Source organism: Salmo salar, chromosome ssa02, assembly GCF_905237065.1.
Source record: "Salmo salar chromosome ssa02, Ssal_v3.1, whole genome shotgun sequence".
Classification (NCBI taxonomy): Eukaryota; Metazoa; Chordata; class Actinopteri; order Salmoniformes; family Salmonidae; genus Salmo; species Salmo salar.
The window spans coordinates 32777190-32795227 of NC_059443.1; the positions used below are offsets into that span (position 1 = coordinate 32777190).

Genomic DNA, 18038 nt, shown 5'->3' on the forward strand with positions numbered 1-18038 from the left:
CTCTCTCTTGCTCTTTCTCTCTCTCTCTCCCTCTCTCTCTCATACACTAAGGCTCCTCATCTCTTTCATTCTGCAAGTGCTCATAAAGCTGCTTGCCTGTGTACACAGTCTCTGTGTGTTTTGGAGATTGGAGAATAAAACTAGATGTACTCCAGAGGCATTAACATTTTGAAGAAAAGATGTCTACAGTTCATAGAAAGACCTCCATGTCTCCATTACCACTACAATATACCATCTGCTCAGGGTGAGGGTAAATGGGGCAACAACTATATTTAGCTATAGCATACAGTATTAACAAACCCTATTTCAGCTTACATATGATAATTTAATATGTAATTTCATCCACCCAGTGCCAATGTGTTTGTCTTATGTAATGACAGAATGATAAATATTAATTGGTGGCAAGCCACTGAGGTTAATGACCAACTGATCCAGTGAGATCAAGAGTGTGTACATGTACATGTGTGGATGGGCGAGTACGTACGTGCGTGTGTGTTTATGTGTATGTGCGTGTGTGAACAGGGAGAGAGAGTGGATGTTTTTCACCCAGTGTCAAGTCTCTGGGCTGATTAGAGGCTCATTGAAAGTCGTCTCCCATTATCACCCTATGCGTTGCATTGAGAATAATGTGTCAATCTTGCCAGCCTGCCATCTCACTGTCTAAGAGGATGTCACGACTTCTGCCGAAGTCGGTCCCTCTCCTTGTTCGGGCGGCGTTCGGCGGTCGACGTCACTGGTCTTTTAGCCATCGCCGATCCACTTTTCATTTTCCATTTGTTTTGTCTTTGTTTTCTACACACCTGGTTTCTATTCCCCAATTACATGTTCATTATTTAACCCTCTGTTTCCCACATGTTAGTGTGCGTGTTTATTGATTGTTCATGGCAGTACTTGTCGACTGGTTATGTTTGCCGGGTTATGTATTTACGCCCGTTATTTTTGAGTGACCGGTATTTCTCCGCACTTTGAGTATTGTCTGTATACTGGTGCTGTCGTGGAATTAAATACCTCATTTCTGCTCTCCTGCGCCTGATTCACTGCACCAGTTAACCACCGCCTGACAGAGGACCACAATGGAAATAAGCCTTCTGGCTTTATTCTGTTTTTATCCTCTAAAATGTTTAGTTATGTAATGTTGTCTCAGGCTGGAACAGCCTACTGCTTTAAATGATCTAATAAATCAAATCAATCAATGTGTGGTATGTTATTTGTCTAAAACATTAGACATGTAATAGTAAGTTATACTGTGTTCCTTGCCAGATTGTGTCCGTGTACAACGGCTCTCAGAAGAAGCTGAGGGCCTTGCCTGGGATGGACATCCAGTGGCCAGGGGGCGCTGCTCCTTTAGATGTGCCCGTCTGTGGCTTTAAGAATGACAACCCAGCCTGCCTTGCACGTCAGTGGACTCCGTCTGTCTCTCACTCACTTTTGTATATACTACCCCTATAAAATGTCTATGTTTGCATGACGTAGCAGAATTTATACTAGTCATAATCAGTCAAAACAGCTTACGATGACTGACTTTACACTGTCATGCAGTGGCTGTATTGAAGGAAAACGGGACCATAAAAATGTTTCCCCTGTCTCTTTTTCCAGGAACCATCACAATCCACCAGATGGTAACAATTGTGGTGTTCTTCATCATTATCATCATCCTCACCATTACTGTCTTCATATACAGGTGAGTGTAGACAGGCCAGTTCAATCAGCAAGTAAGCACAAGGCCTAGAATCTACAGGAAGAGTTTTATGTCATTACATTTATAGCATTGTTCACATGTCTAAAAGAGCAATCTATCATCTCTCTCTTACACACACACACACACACACACACACACACACACACACACACACACACACACACACACACACAGGAAGCTGAAGCTTGAAAATGAGCTGGTGGCTCAGCTGTGGAGGGTCTCCTGGGAGGATATTCAGATGAGCAACATGGAGAAAGTGCTGCGAAGCGCAGGCAGCAAGCTCACTCTGTCCCTGGTGAGTCCACACTCACACGCACGCTTGCAACAACACACACATTTCACAATAGACACAGTCTTGCACAAAACTGACCCCATCCCACCTTTCGCTTTATTTACAGAGGGGCTCCAACTACGGCTCCCTATTAACGGGAGATGGAAACTTTCAGGTGTTTGCCAAGACAGGCTATTACAAGGTAAGTTTGTGTGCGTATGAAATAAAGTAACCTTTTAATGTGGATTGAATGCATAATGTTTTCTCTGTCTTTCAGGCGAACATTGTGGCCATCAAATACATCAACAGAAAACGCATTGAGCTCACCAGAAACGTGCTGTTTGAACTGAAACATGTGAGTCCTCATGAGGTTGTAGTGTGACGTGTGTATACTCCAGAATGCATATGTGCATCAGAGAATAGCGCTGTCCCTAAATGTGTAAGTCACATGGTGTCCTCCTTTCCTTCCCTCCCCAGATGCGTGATATTCAGAATGAGCACCTGACCCGCTTCATCGGAGCCTGCATCGACCCCCCCAACATCTGCATCATCACAGAGTACTGTCCTCGGGGTAGCCTACAGGTAGCCACCCCTCACCACAACTCCACTATAAGATGGTCCACTGACCCAATTCAAGTCTTTAGGAAACATTTTTCTTGTCTAAATGCTGTGTGTGTGCGTGTGTGTGTGTGTGTGTGTGTGTGTGTGTGTGTGTGTGTGTACGCACACATGTGCGTGCATGGTTGTGTGTGTGTGTGTGTGTACGCATGTGCGTGCATCGGTGTGTGTTTCATCCTTCAGGACATCATGGAAAATGAGAGCATCACACTGGATTGGATGTTCAGATACTCGTTAATCAATGACATTGTCAAGGTAACCACTGCTCTACACACTCCTGCTTATCTTTCCATGTGTCAACTTCAATTGACTTGAGGAAACACATTTGCATCATTCAACAAGTGAACGTCCATATGCTTTGCCAAACATTTTTTGACTAAAGCTCAAAATGAAAAACTAATTTATCTCTAATCTCTCCTTTTGACTATCTCTTCTCTTTCTATATTTTACCCTCTATCCCTACCTCCCTCCCCTTCTCCTATCCAGGGCATGGCTTTCCTCCACAACAGTGTCATCGTCTCCCACGGCAACTTGAAGTCGTCCAACTGCGTGGTGGATAACCGCTTTGTGCTGAAGATCACCGACTACGGCCTGTCCAGCTTCCGCACCGAGAGCAACACAGACGACGCCCATGCTTACTATGCCCGTGAGTCACCTGGCTCTGCAGGACATTTCCCTTTAGACACAGATTTAGGATCAGCTTACCCTGATCAAATCCTTAAGAGGGTGAAATACGAAACTGACCTTAGATCAGTGTCTGTAGGCAAATGAATTATACTTTTAGTCAATTTGTCTATCTATGTTTGTAGGGAAGCTGTGGATGGCCCCAGAGCTGCTGAGGTTGGAGAGTCCCCCTCCATGTGGCACCCAGAAGGGGGACGTCTACAGCTTTGGCATCATTCTCCAGGAGGTGGCGCTACGCCACGGAGCCTTCTATCTGGAGGGAGAGCCGCTCAGCCCCAAAGGTAACACACACACATACACTCTCTCTTTCTACATAACAGACATTTGGGACTGATTTGATCCTATGTAGCAAAATTTGAAATTGTATTTTTTGCATTGGATAAAAGTAGAGACTCAGAGCTAGAAAATTGTATATAATACATTGCAATTGAGGAACAATGGGAAAGTAATTCTGCTTTGAAAGTTTATAAACTTGTACTTTTGAGAAAAGGACTCTTGAATGTCTTGGTACACCTACTAGAGAGCTCTTCTTTGTCTACACCCATTCAGCATCATTCACAACCTCTTAAGCCTTAGCCCCACCCATCTCTTTAAGGATTCACATGTGAGTCCATGTGCTAAACAGTGACTAACTAAGTAAGAACACAGCAATAATCCCAACCCATACTACTAGCAATACAAACTGATTGTCATAACTAGCCACCATGCATGAATCTCCAGGTAGCTAAAGCTAACCAACTAGGTTCAATGTTAGCTAGCTAGCTAACATTAGGTTATAACTAGCAATGCAAATAGATTTCTGAGATACAAATAATATTACAACACAGACCATACAGGTAACGTTAGCTAGTGAGCCAGCCAGCTAATGTTAGCTAGCTAGCTAACAGTACACACTAATTTAAAATTAAAATTACTTTCTGACTAAATTAGAAATGAGAGTCAGCATGGCATGATCATCCCCCAGAAAGTGGAGAGCAGTAGCAACACTTCTGCAGTTCTTCATGATATCTTTCAAAAAAGCTGTGGTAGAAAGGATTACCTACACATACTAAGCAGCTCATGTTATACACAGAAGCATGCTACATGGCAGACCAATCTGAACTCATCTCTCGGCATGTCCAAACCATCCATTATCTCAGCCAATCATGGCTAGCTGGAAGGTTCCTGTCTTTTCCCGTGGTTAAACCAACTAGGCTCGTAATTTATTCATATTTACAGATGGCATACAAGTTTGTTATTAAGGCACATGAAAGTTCATTGTTCCAGAAGGCATTTCTGCCAAAAACGAATTTTGATAAAAAATTCAAATGTTTACGTTCAAATGCCTCTCCTGTGAAGTAGTGACGTGCGACATACTCCTAGTTTCCTGAAACTAGTCACATTTGTGCTCCCATACACTTTTGGTCATAAGCACGCTTATTTGCACATAAACACATATGTATTATAAAAGAAAGAGATAATACCATTGTTGCTGAGTAAATTATACCCCAGATTGTGTCCAAGATAAACAGTGTTTGTATGATTCTTCCATCAAAAGCATGACAAACAAACCTAACAAGCCTCCTTCCCGTCAAGGCTCTGTGGTAAAGACCAGCAAAGGCTGACTGCATTATCGCCGAGGAGCGATAAGGCAATTAGAGCAACTCAAAACAAAAGCTGTTATTCTGCACATTGCACCCGCAAGTCTGTTTACTTAGAAAAAGCTCTGTAGAAAACACAAACCTATCAAAAAACATATAACAGCTCCAGTGACTCAACAAAGCTACAGTATGTCGTTACATTTTACTCCATGTGAACTGTATTCTTTATATTTCAAGGTTCCTCCTTGACTCTACTCACAAAAAAACATGACATCAAATTCAACAAATGGAGTGTAGACCCCCAAATATTGACACAACCAAATGGTGATTTCAGACCTACTGACTAATATGCCACAAAATGGAGACATGGAACAGTTTTGCAATTGCAACCATTTGGCAATTTAAACTAGGGAAAGTTCATGAAATTGTCGAACACGCTCCCAAAAGTGACAGATTTTTTTCCTCATTTTCTATTTTCTCACTCAGCCCCTCTTGCACCCCACTTACCCTGAAGAGCCTACTCTAATGATATGGAGGACGAGAGCTAATGTACCTCTCTGCTTTGTACTAAGGATAGTTAAGCCCACGCATACACTTGTAGGGACAAACACACAGTCACATGCTTTATATAACACACAAACATATTATAATTGTTTACCTTCCACTGTACTGTTTTCTGTGTCTCTGGCTTGGAGTAAAGCAACACAATTTTAATAAAACATCAGATTGTAAGTACATGGCTGCAAACAAGATATTTTCTTTTCATTTGAGCAGGGGTGTGTGACTCTTTAGAATGTTTTTTTTATTATCAGTCAGGATTTCTGATTAAATTGTAGTTAGGACAGATTGTAGTTCCCAAACTATCTTCCTTCTTTAGAAAATTGAAAAAGAAAGATAAGATTGGATTTCTTGCTATACAGATCAGCAATAACAGCCGTTGTGCTCCAAGTCAAGTCTCCATCACAACGTGTTGAGGAGAAAACCTTGCTGCACCCATGTCTGCCAACCACCACTGCTCAGTGAATTCATTTTTTTCCTAAACCATAATTGCATGAAATTGTGCAAAATTGAAGAAGATTGAACATGATTGTGGTCGATTGCAAGAGTGGTGTACTGAGAGGAGCAAATGTTTGTATTTGAACATCAGAGTGTAACATTTTGTACTGGGAGACAGCAGCTGTTGTGTGACAGAAAAACAATGAACTGAATTAGAACCAGAGCATGCCATTTATGCCACTGAAACCACTTTATGGTCTTAACTCAATCAGGCTGCATGGACTGCTGTTGGGTGTGTGTGTGTGTGTGTGTGTGTGTGTGTGTGTGTGTGTGTGTGTGTGTGTGTGTGTGTGTGTGTGTGTGTGTGTGTGTGTGTGTGTGTGTGTGTGTGTGTGTGTGTGTGTGTGTGTGCGTGCGTGCTTAACGTTTTTCTGAGTGAGGGCAGAAATAGGGGAAGAGGGTGAGAAATGATGAAAGTGTGAACGAGAGGATAGAATAAATTGGGAGGGAGAGATAATGGAAAGATTGTGAAAGCATAGATATGAACACAATGGAAAGGAAAATGGACTGGAATCTCTGGGAAGATGAAAGCAGAAGGAATGACACTAGATAGAATATATTACATGTCACCATCTATAGGAATGCTTTATAGTGTAGAAAACATTAAGCATACCTTCCTAATATTGAGTTGCACCCCCCCCCCCACACACACACTTTTGCCCTCAGAACAGCCTCAATTTGTCGGGGCATGGACTCTACAAGGTGTCGAAAGTATTCCACAGGGATGCTGCCCATGTTGACTCCAATTCTTCCCACAGTTGTGTAACGTTGGCTGGATGTCTTTTGGGTGGTGTACCATTCTTGATACACATGGGAAACTGTTGAGCGTGAAAAACCCAGTAATGTTGCAATTCTTGACACAAACCGGTGCTCCTGGCACCTACTACCATACCCCGTTCAAAGGCACTAAAATATTTTGTCTTGCCCATTCATCCTCTGAATGGCACACATACACAATCCATGTCTCATTTGTTTCAAGGCTTAAAAATCCTTCTTTAACATTTCTCCTCCCCTTCATCTATACTGATTGAAGTGGATTCAACAAGTGACATTAATAAGGGATTCACCAGATCAGTCCATGTCATGGAAAGAGCGTAATGTTTTGTACACTCCCCCTTCTTTCTCTAGAAATCATGGACCGGGTGGCTCTGGGTGAGTGGCCGTGCCTGCGGCCTGCTGTCAACCCTCAGATCCACAGCCAGGAGCTGGGCCAACTCATGCAGCGCTGCTGGGCAGAGGAGCCCACTGAAAGGCCCGAGTTCAACCACATCAAACTGCTGCTACGCAAACAGAACAGGTGGGTGTAGGGGGGTGGAAGTGGGGAGAGTTTGTGTTCCATGATGTCATTCATGTCTGTGCGTCTCCACTCCAAAAAATGGGTATGACTAGAGTACCAGTCAAAAGTTATTTATTTTTACTCTTTTCTACATTGTAGAAGAATAGCAAAGACATCAAAACTATCAAATAACACATATGGAATCATGTGGTAACCCAAAAAAAGTGTTAAATCAAAATATATTTTATATTTTATATTCTTAAAAGTAGCCACCCTTTGCCTTGTTGACAGCTTTGCACACTTTTGGCATTCTCTCAACCAGCTTCATGAAGAATGCTTTTCCAACAGTCTTGAAGGAGTTCCCACATATGCTGAGCACTTGTTGGCTGCTTTTCCTTCACTCTTCGGTCCAACTCATCCCAAACCATCCCAATTGTGTTGAGATCGGGTGATTGTGGAGGCCAGGTCATCTGATGCAGCACTCTCCTTCTTGATCAAATAGCCCTTACACAGCCTGGAGAGGTCATTGTACTGTTGAAAAACAAATGATAGTCCCACTAAGCGTAAACCAGATGGGATGGCGTATTGCTGCAGAATGTGGTGGCAGCCATGCTGGTTAAGTGTGCCTTGAATTCAAAATAAATTACAGACAGTGTCACCAGCAAAGCACCCCCACATCATCACACCTCCTCCTCCATGCTTCACGGTGGGAGCCACACATGCAGAGATCATCCGTTCACCTACTCTGCGTCTCACAAAGACACGGCGGTTGAAACCAAAAATCTCAAATTTGGACTCATCAGACCAAAGGACAGATTTCCACCAGGTGTAATGTTCATTGCTTGTGTTTCTTGGCTCAAGCAAGTCTCTTATTATTATTTGTGCCTTTTAGCAGTGGTTTCTTTGCAGCAATTCGACCATGAAGGCCTGATTCACGCAGTCTCCTCTGAACAGTTGATGTTGAGATGTGTCTGTTACTTGAACTGTGTGAAGCATTTATTTGGGCTGCAATTTCTGAGGCTGGTAACTCTAATGAACTTATCCTCTGCAACACAGGTAACTCTGGGTCTTCCTTTCCTGTGGCGGTCCGCATGAGAGCCTGTTTCATCAGAGCGCTTGATGGTTTTTGCGACTGACCTTCGTGTCTTATAGTAATGATGGATTGTTGTTTCTCTTTGCTTATTTGAGCTGTTCTTGCCATAATATGGACTTGGTATTTTACCAAATAGGGCTATCTTCTGTATACCACCCCTACCTTGTCACAACACAACTGATTGGCTCAAACGCATTAAGAAGGAAAGGAATTCCACAAATGAAATTTTAACAATGGCAGACCTGTTAATTGAAATGCATTCCAGGTGACTACCTCATGAAACTAGTTGAGAGAATGCCAAGAGTGTGCAAAGCTGTCATCAAGGCAAAGGGTGGCTACTTTGAAGAATCTCAAATATAAAATATTTTGATTTTTGATTTGTTTAACACTTTTTTGGTTGCTACATGATTCCATATGTGTTATTTCATAGTTTTGATGTCTTCACTATTATTCTACAATGTAGAAAATAGTAAAAATAAAGAAAAACCTTTGAATGAGTAGGTGTGTCCAAACTTTTTACTGGTACTGTATATATGTGTTTGTGTGCGTGCGTGCGTGTGCGTGTGTGTAGGGAGTGCAGCACTAACATCCTGGATAACCTGCTGTCCCGTATGGAGCAGTATGCTAACAACCTGGAGGAGCTGGTGGAGGAGAGAACCCAGGCCTACCACGAAGAGAAACGCAAGGCTGAGGCCCTGCTCTACCAGATACTACCACAGTGAGTCTGTGCTACACAAACAAACACACACACACACACACACACACACACACAGTGCCTAATGTTACTGTCTGTACCTGCAGTTCAGTGGCGGAGCAGCTAAAGAGAGGGGAGACGGTGCAGGCCGAGGCCTTTGATTCAGTCACCATCTACTTCAGTGACATTGTGGGCTTCACAGCCATATCAGCTGAGAGCACACCTATGCAGGTGAGAGAGCACAATCACATTGTGACACGACTCCCACAGGTGTGACAAGTTACAAAGATAGACCATACAAGGGAGGCCTTAGTCAAACCCAACAATTCCCATTCTGCTCTAAAAAATGTTTGCCTCTTTAGGTTGTGACCCTGCTCAATGACCTCTACACCTGTTTCGATGCCATCATTGACAACTTTGATGTTTACAAGGTAACATTATATTTCTCATCAATGTGCAGATGAAGGAAAGGAAAAGAGGAGATGAAGCCTCTATTGAGATCCTCCATTAGGACACACTGACCTCCCTGCCCCTGCTGTCTCTGTGGCGCCCCCAGGTGGAGACCATCGGCGATGCCTACATGGTGGTGTCCGGCCTGCCGGTGAGGAACGGGAAGCTACACGGCCGAGAGATCGCCCGCATGGCCCTGGCTCTGCTCAATGCCGTACGCACCTTCAAAATCCGCCACCGGCCTGACCAGCAGCTCAAACTACGCATCGGCATCCACAGCGGTGAGCGGCACGCGATGGTCACATACTAACAGACACAGTGATGATATACCAATTTCAGTTGTGTGATTGACCAATTCACTCCACTCTATATTCAGGCCCGGTGTGTGCAGGAGTGGTAGGGCTGAAGATGCCACGGTACTGTCTGTTTGGAGACACAGTCAACACCTCTTCACGACTGGAGTCCAATGGTGAAGGTAAGCCACAGAGTAGTCATACAACATGTGGGTTTTAAATCTGGGATTCATGTTCCACAGTTCTGCTGGTTTTCATATCTCTGTGGTAGTTAATTGACTAATTAATGATTGCTCTTCTCTCTCGCACAGCGCTGAAGATCCATGTGTCTGCGGCCACACGTGACGTCCTGCAGGAGTTCAACTGCTTCCAGCTGGAGCTGAGAGGAGACGTGGCGATGAAGGGGAAAGGGAAAATGACCACCTACTGGCTACTGGGAGAGAGCAAGAGCAACGAGTCAACAAGCTAAGGGGACAAGCCAAGGGAAGGAGGGAGGAAGGTCATGAAGGAAGAAGTGGTGGAGGAAAATGTGAGCAAATAATGGGAACCACTGATTGATGTTCTGGAGCAAGTAAACAAATGAAGAGGCCTGGTGAATGAATGAGGTGGGGAGGGGAGGGGGGAGGTATATGCGGAAAAAAAATTGGTTCACAAACAAACCTTTACAGGAGGTTGTGGATATTGCTACCTGGTGGTCACATTATGTAACTGTTTTTTGAATTCATGTCTTTTATGAGTACACAGTATCCCACTGGGCACAGACGTCAGTTCAACGTCTAGTTTTGATTTAAATTTGGTTGAGTTGTCAACTAATTCAACATGAAATCAACATCGGATTCAGAAAAAAAGACGAAATGCCCTTACGTTGATGACTTTTTTGCAAATCCAATCAGTTTTCCACATTGATTCAACATCAGATACATTTTGGGGGTTGAAATGACATGGAAATGATGTTCAAACTTTGGGTCTGGGATTTATCATTTGATTAATTTCCACGGTAGTGTTTGTGATCATGTATCCTCAGACCCCAACCACAATAACTGAGCCTACTCTGGACTTAAAATGACTTGCTTTATATATATATATATATATATATATATATATATATATATATATATATATATATATATATATATATATATATATATATATATATATATTTATATATATATATATTTATATGTGTGTATGTGGGTGTGTGTGTCTAATGTCTCATCGGTGTATATGATTTGTCTGTTTACAGTCATATCAGTCTTATTATTTTGTACAATACAGATGTTGTTTATTTCTCAATAGATTACTTTTCTATTGCCTAAAGGGCAATTCACAGAAATGCACTTAAGATACATCCTCTTACTCTGGTGAAATAAAGTCAAGCGTCCCACTTCTTTGGCACCATATACAGTTTCATTATTCTCACTGAAGTGTACAATTGCCTCTCAATCTGTCTAATCAGATTCAGTGTAATGCATTATTGTTGTTAGTGAAAACATGCAGCTGAGCTTACGTCATACACATTGAAAGGGGCATGACTTTGAACATTACAGGTAACTGCCAAAATAATGGAAACACTTGAGTAAATGGGGAATACAAAGTATATTGAAAGCAGGTGCTTCCACACAGGTGTGGTTCGTGAGTTAATTAAGCAATTAACATCCCATCATGCTTAGGGTCATATATAAAAATGCTGGGCAGGCTATTATTTCGGCTAAGCTCCCCCATAGGATGACAATGCCCCCATCCACAGGGCACGAGTGGTCACTGAATGGTTTGATAAGAATGAAAACGGTGTAAACCATATGTCATGGCCGTCTCAGTCACCAGATCTTGACCCAATTGAATACTTATGGGATATTCTGGTGCGTTTTCCACCACCAACAGCAAAACATCAAATGATGGAATTTCTCATGGAAGAATGGTGTAGCATCCCTACAAAAAGAGTTCCAGACACTTGTAGAATTTATGCCAAGGTAAATTGAAGCTGTTCTGGCACAACGCCCTATTAAGAGACTTTATGATGGTGTTTCCTTTATTTTGGCAGTTACCTGTATTCAACAGTAATTGAAGAAAGGTAACCATTTCTGCTGGAAAGACAGGCTCTTGACAGAGGATAGATAGCTTTATGAAAATTGTGGATTGACAGCTGGACACACACTGGCTCCTGATTTCCTGAATGGATTTGTCTGAACTGCTACTCTGAAAACACCCCTGGAATAAAATGAAGAGGTCACCAGGGAACTCTTAAAAAGGGTACACACTGAGAACCTCTATAACTTTGCAATAACAAACCATGTCGAAAGGACAAAATGAATTCTGGGGTTGATGTGTATAAAGGACTAAATTAATTCTGGGTTAGATGTGTATAAAGTTCCATATTTTGGTTTGGTGTTCACAGTAACTTTTTAGTTTGAGAGTCATGGAGAATGGTATTGTTTTTTTGCGTCTCAAGCCAACAGTGTTCATCTTTTGAAGTGTTGAATAGATCAATACTGTCTGTAAGACCTCATATCAGCCTGTTGACATGTATTTTCACCATGTTTTTCTGTTTGAATCAGTAAATATGGTGTAAGTGTATTAGTGGCTGTTTAATTTCTGTGTGTCCCTATCAGTGGTGGGGTGTATGTAAGTGTATTCACTATTCAGAGCATGTGTGTGAGAGGAGGGTAAAAAAAAAGCAGCCACCTTTACAAGTCTTTAACAGGTACTTTTTCTCCACCAAACCCTTTAATCACTTACCGAATCTCATTTAAACTATATCTGATCCCCACTTTCACTATTATCAAATATCTTTAGATTACTTCATTAAACCCTCTAATCCAGGGCAGCCTAGAGAAAATGAGCAATACTGTAGTTTAGGGTTCTTTCTCCATGTCTCTCTCCCTCTTTTCTCTTTCTCAGTCAATCATCTCTGACTGACTAATCTCTCTCTCTCTCCCCAAGGATCAAATGTAACCCTTTCCCTTAGATCAGAGCCCAAAGGTGGGTATTAGGATAAGCCTTAAACGGTAACCTGTCATCCATCATAAGGTAATGTAGTCGTTATCTAATGTGGCTTGAAGCCTGTGAAGTATGTGTTTGGTCTCGGTAACATCAAGTGCTTGAGTGAAGAAGACAATATATATAACTGTTTCTATTGTAGCTTTGAAATGTGGTACTACACTTTATTTTACTCTATTTCATTTATCTTGCTTGTTGGTTGATTCATTTCAACTGTCATTTATTGGGGTAAAACTGAAACAGACAAGGTACATTTTTAATGCATTCATTTCTTCTAGTCAAGGGCATGGATAAGTTTTCACAGAAGGAAAATAGTCCATATAGTAGGACAGTATACTGAACATTGTGTTCAAATGTTTGTGAAATGTATCTGGGAAACCTGGACAATGTTGTGGATTGAAAGAACAGCAATGTTATTTCATTTGACCTTAATATCTCATGGCAAATCAAGGGCAATTCTACAAAGTTTGACATTACTTATTATGCCTCTATGGGGGGGTATTTTGAAAACACAGTATAAGTGGAAGGCCCCCCCCAACAAAACGATTTCCCCCCCCTGGATTTCAACACATTTTGCCATGGGGAAGAGAGAAGAATGTGCAGTTTTATCATGTTACTTTATACGTTTTGTCATGAGTCTGAGAGAAAATGTTGCTGTTTTAAAGCAAATGTTCAACGATTCTACACATTTTGCCATGGAGCAGAGAAAATGATTTGCTGTTTTATAGCTAATCTCATGCTATTCTTCACATTTTTGCCACGACAACGAAGACAAATCGATCTGTACTGAATATTGGGGGCATCCCCCGTGCCAATTTCGCCTATGTGGCACATCAAGAGTCTGATGCCTGGATCCCTGTTCCCAAAATGTTGTCGCTCTGCAGAAAAGGGGCCACTCTTTTCGCCGGCCTGTACATTGCCCGAACTGAAGCCAGGCGGTTCTTGAATAGTCGCTTTATTTGTCCATTCCCCGGGGAACACAGTGACAGAGGTCCGGGATGATCAGTGTCCAGACAGAGATGCTCAGAATGTCGATAGTTTTCTGACTGACGTGAGGCGCAACGGTGAGTTGACGTAGCGTTGTACGAAAAGGAGTGCGCTATCCTCCTTGCGCCAGGGATGTTTAAAAAATCTGATAGAGGGCGTTGGGTCTGATTTTCAGTCGACGAGGGCGTGCTGGCCCGTTGTGTCCCGTTGATCATGCAAGACTGTGTCAAGTCATCTTTAAAAAACAATGACTCCCTTCTTCGGACGCAGGGGCTTTCGCCCAGAGTGAGGAAGCCATATGGCGTTGTGATTTTGGGTAAATGGGGAAGAGACATTGCCGCCCGTGTCGTTGGATCCACCAAATCTTCTCTTGGCATGTACTGATACTCCGGGAGAGGTCCGGCGTGACTCAGTGCTCGACAGAAGACAGATGTGGAGCGCGGCAACAGTGTAATTGTATTGCGACGTGGGTAGACCAGCGCACATCCTTCCCGGTCCCTTGGATTTTGCAGACATCGTGCCTGTCCCAGGGGCGGAATGGTAAACTTTGGGATGCGGTCAGGTGTCATCACCATGTCCTCAAAATATATATTTTTTGTCTTTGCAGCCGTCTGGGTCGGTTGGAGTCGCAGTTGCGTTGACATTTTCGATTTTCCGGAATAGGATCCGATTACTTTTACGCAAATCAACTTTTACGCACATACACTTTTACGCACATCCAGAAGGCGTTATCGAAGCCAGTAGACTTCACTGTTGGCCTGCTGTAGCTTATTGTTTTACACTTGATAATCTTTTGCTATTGATTTAGTGTAAAACTTTAGGACCATATTCGACTGCAGACTAGATATGTAATGAAGGAGTGTCCAATTTCTCGGAGATATGCTTCTGAAGTGACACATAAAGCAGTGCCCATATATTTAAATTATAGGTAATCACATGCATCATTGGTTCTCAGGAACTATCACCTACTTACTGACGTCAATACGCTGTCTTTTTCAGACAGTCAACAACTGAACTCCTCCCATGGGGTTGGCTAACAGATGCCGTTGCCATACTGAAGTTAACTTTATAAGCACCTCTGTGCATTCAAATCATCAATGACACTGTCATAAACAATTATTATACAATGGCTAAAAGCAGTGGCGGTCAGTGCCGTTTAAGATGAGGGAGGACACATTTTTTTGTTCATGAGCATGGCCTTATTTCTATTACAGCATATTGGATGACTCTCATTCATATTTCATTCACCCAGTAAAATGTAACATCGATAGGTTTAGGCTACTACATGATACTCAAAATGTCCCTATACCCATCATGAGGTTGCTACAACCTAGCCTGTGAATGAAGTTTACAACGTAGGTGCACACAGGTTGAGAGACAAATTTGAGGTGACAGACAGTGACCGCCTTGCACACTCTTGCCTGATATAGAGTGTAATCATTAGTCCAACAGCTGCAAACAATGTTTGTTTATCCCCGTTTTGTTCGATTTGCTTCTGCTTAAACTTTTTTCTCAACAGAATCGGCGGAATGAATAAACCCCTGATCACGCATAAACACAATTCACTCTCATAACAACCACGTTGTATTCCTTCTCTTCCCTTCGCTTGTGGACTTCAATGCACAACACATCAGCTGTATGTGCCCGGGTTACAAAAACCTTTCCAAGACAAACCACTACACAAAGCCTACATCGTTGTCACCATATTAGCTAAAGTAACATCATAGTCAGCATAGCTAATAGAATTAACGTGTTAGTAAACCCACTACAATCATGCAGTAACGTTAGTGTACAGTCAGTAAGCAGTTACACTGGCGGGCCCCGGTGGCAATAAACTTGTAATCCCAAAAGTTTACCTTGACTTGGAAGAGTTCCAGTCTTGTGTTGGAAAGTCATAGTCAGATAGCTAACAAAGCATCCTTCTGTTTGAGCAGGGTGTTTCAGTGGGCTAAACTAGCTAGCTACATTTGCTAGCTAAGTCAGTGAAACTGAAACTGAAAAAAAAATACTCTCTATTTCTCTCTTGCTTCTCCTTCATTTTGGAAGAAATAAATTTTTTAACTGTTCAACTATTGTATTTCTCACTCTTTGAGTCAACTACTCGCCACATTTTATACACTGCAGTGCTAGCTGTAGTTTATGCTTTCGGGATGAGATTAATTCTGTGACCCTTTAATTGGGTGGACAACATATCAGTTCATGCTGCAAGAGCTCTGATAGGCTGGAAGACGTCCTCCGGAAGTTGTCATAATTACTGTGTAAGTCTATGGAAAGGGGTGAGAAGCATGAGTTTCCTAGGTTTTGTATTGAAGTCAACATACCCAGAGGAGGACGGAAGCTAGCTATCCTCCAGCTACACCATGGTACCCTCAGAGTGCTGTTGAGGCTACTGTAGACCTTCTTTGCAAAATAGTGTGTTTTAATCAGTTATTTGGTGATGTGATTATATTTAGTATAGTCTTATCTAAAAAGTATAACTTTTTAAATGTTTTACAATTGACATTTTTATGAAATTCACTGAGGAGGAGGGTCCTCCCCTTCCTCCTCTGATGAGCCTCCACTGGCTAAAAGATTGCCAAAACGTTCAACCATTAATTGTGTTGATTTAATGGTTTATAGAGCACAAACAAAACATAACTGGGTTATATCTATTTTGTAGTCACGGAAAATCCCAGACCTAGCTAGGGCACCAGCACTGTGCTGGAACATTGTAAGATTGTGGGAGGTAACCCATCTGTCTAGTGACTCTAGTGATACTAGCTACAGTATTTACAGAAAGAGAGAAATACTTTTTTCTCCTAATATATAGTAGGAGAAATTAAAATATGTGGCTGCAAGTTCCCATGTGTACAGTATTAAGAAATTATATAGAAAACATTTTTGTTATGCTTTCAGTCAAGTCAAGCGTTGAAGATTTTATCAGCAGTATAGCTCTAGGATGGTTACATGACTCAATTACATGTCCAAAGGGAAGCTTTCTCTGGCTGTTGTAGCTAAGAATAGTGAATCAAAACACACTGACTGATGACTGTTATGTCACATTTTATTGTGCCAACTTTATATTGTTGCAATCTTTATGTTAAGAACTATTCTTGCGTGCATATGTGTGATCGGCTATGTGACTGGGTGCAAATACATATGAGTAAATATCAATGACTCTCAACTTCTTCTGGCTGGGAGGTATATTGAAGAAGCGTATGAATGAGTTGAGTTCTACTTGTTCCATCTGGCTGGCTGCTCTCTTCTGTCCCCTTCCAGGTGCCTCTAAGGTACAGCTGCTTTCTCCTTTCATCTGGCTGGCTGTTCTCTTTTGCCCCTTGTTGCTTGTCGCCTTATCTGATGTACGGGCAGAGCCCCCTTCACTCTGGCTGGCTGTTGTCTTCAGTCCGCTGCTGCCATGGACGGGTTTTCTCCCCTGTCGCAGCTTGATGAGCTTGAGGATCCATTTAGGCCTCTGCTGCTGGCTCCATTTCTTTTCTAGCTCCTTTCTTTTAATTTCTTTCTTTTTGATATCTTCCAATAATTGTATTTCTTGTTTTTTTATGTTATTCAGCTGCTTCTCTGTCAGGGGGAAGCCAATCATCCTCACGATCATCCTGATTTCATTGCGGTTGCTGGAGTCAACAAGCATGATGGACTCATATAGGACTTTAGCCTTTTGGAACTTTGGGGCGTGGTACAGGTCAGCAGTAGCCCTGTGAGTGGCTTTTCCCTTTGATGGAGGTGTTGCTTTGCTGTTACTACTGGACACCAGAGACTTGACCTCTAGGCCTCTGTCACTTTGGAGCCTGGGGTTCTCTGACTTGTATGCTATGGATATCTGTAAATTGGAGAGCGAGAGAATATTCTGAGTTTACAAACAGGTTGAATTTACACTAAATACATGAATATCTTGATTTGGAAGGCTGAGGGTGAACTTTGACCAGTACTGAACATTTTAAAGCACTTTTTTAGAATGGCTTTAACAGGCAAAACCAGTCCACTTTGACTAACATTTTAGGATAAAAGTAGCTTAAACTTGTTTATTGTAAAGAATACAAATAATAATAATACTCACCGTTTCCATTTCAGGCATTTATATGTTGAAATTGCTTTCAATTAAAGTTTGTTGATAAAACAGTTATTTTAGGTTTGATCTGTAGCTATGTTTATTCCATATTCTGTGCTTTTCCAAATATTCTGGAACGATGCATCATAATGGAGGTGCGTATATAATAGTCTTTGGGAGCGTCCATTCCTAGTATCTCGCAGCTTTGCTGTCATATGATTTGTTTCAGGTATCAAGGTGCAAGATTATCCAGATCCCTCCAAATAAATAATATAAATATAGTTTTTTTTGT

At 41.9% G+C, this 18038-nt stretch overlaps 2 protein-coding genes across 3 annotated transcripts in view; one reads left to right on the forward strand and one right to left on the reverse strand.

Annotated features, from left to right (window-relative positions):
* Positions 1 to 11114, forward strand: part of LOC106580330 (atrial natriuretic peptide receptor 1) — a 56205-nt gene extending 45091 nt beyond the window's left edge. For both annotated transcript variants that reach the window (XM_014161238.2, XM_014161228.2), the window contains exons 7-22: positions 1261 to 1396; positions 1597 to 1681; positions 1874 to 1994; positions 2098 to 2172; positions 2248 to 2325; positions 2448 to 2552; positions 2772 to 2843; positions 3075 to 3234; positions 3398 to 3553; positions 7037 to 7205; positions 8849 to 8995; positions 9079 to 9202; positions 9334 to 9402; positions 9528 to 9702; positions 9798 to 9896; positions 10026 to 11114. In XM_014161238.2, coding sequence (XP_014016713.1) covers positions 1261 to 1396; positions 1597 to 1681; positions 1874 to 1994; positions 2098 to 2172; positions 2248 to 2325; positions 2448 to 2552; positions 2772 to 2843; positions 3075 to 3234; positions 3398 to 3553; positions 7037 to 7205; positions 8849 to 8995; positions 9079 to 9202; positions 9334 to 9402; positions 9528 to 9702; positions 9798 to 9896; positions 10026 to 10183 — 1929 coding nt within the window. In that variant the 3' untranslated portion in view covers positions 10184 to 11114. The remainder of the gene's footprint in view (positions 1 to 1260; positions 1397 to 1596; positions 1682 to 1873; positions 1995 to 2097; positions 2173 to 2247; positions 2326 to 2447; positions 2553 to 2771; positions 2844 to 3074; positions 3235 to 3397; positions 3554 to 7036; positions 7206 to 8848; positions 8996 to 9078; positions 9203 to 9333; positions 9403 to 9527; positions 9703 to 9797; positions 9897 to 10025) is intronic.
* Positions 11115 to 16777: 5663 nt separating this feature from the next.
* LOC106580547 (uncharacterized) lies at positions 16778 to 17941 on the reverse strand. The gene is made up of 2 exons (XM_014161736.2): positions 17756 to 17941; positions 16778 to 17518 (listed from the first exon to the last, which is right to left on the reverse strand). Exons 1-2 carry the CDS (start codon positions 17771 to 17773, stop codon positions 16778 to 16780), a joined length of 759 nt encoding a protein of 252 aa, XP_014017211.1. The 5' UTR covers positions 17774 to 17941.
* Positions 17942 to 18038: the final 97 nt, after the last annotated feature.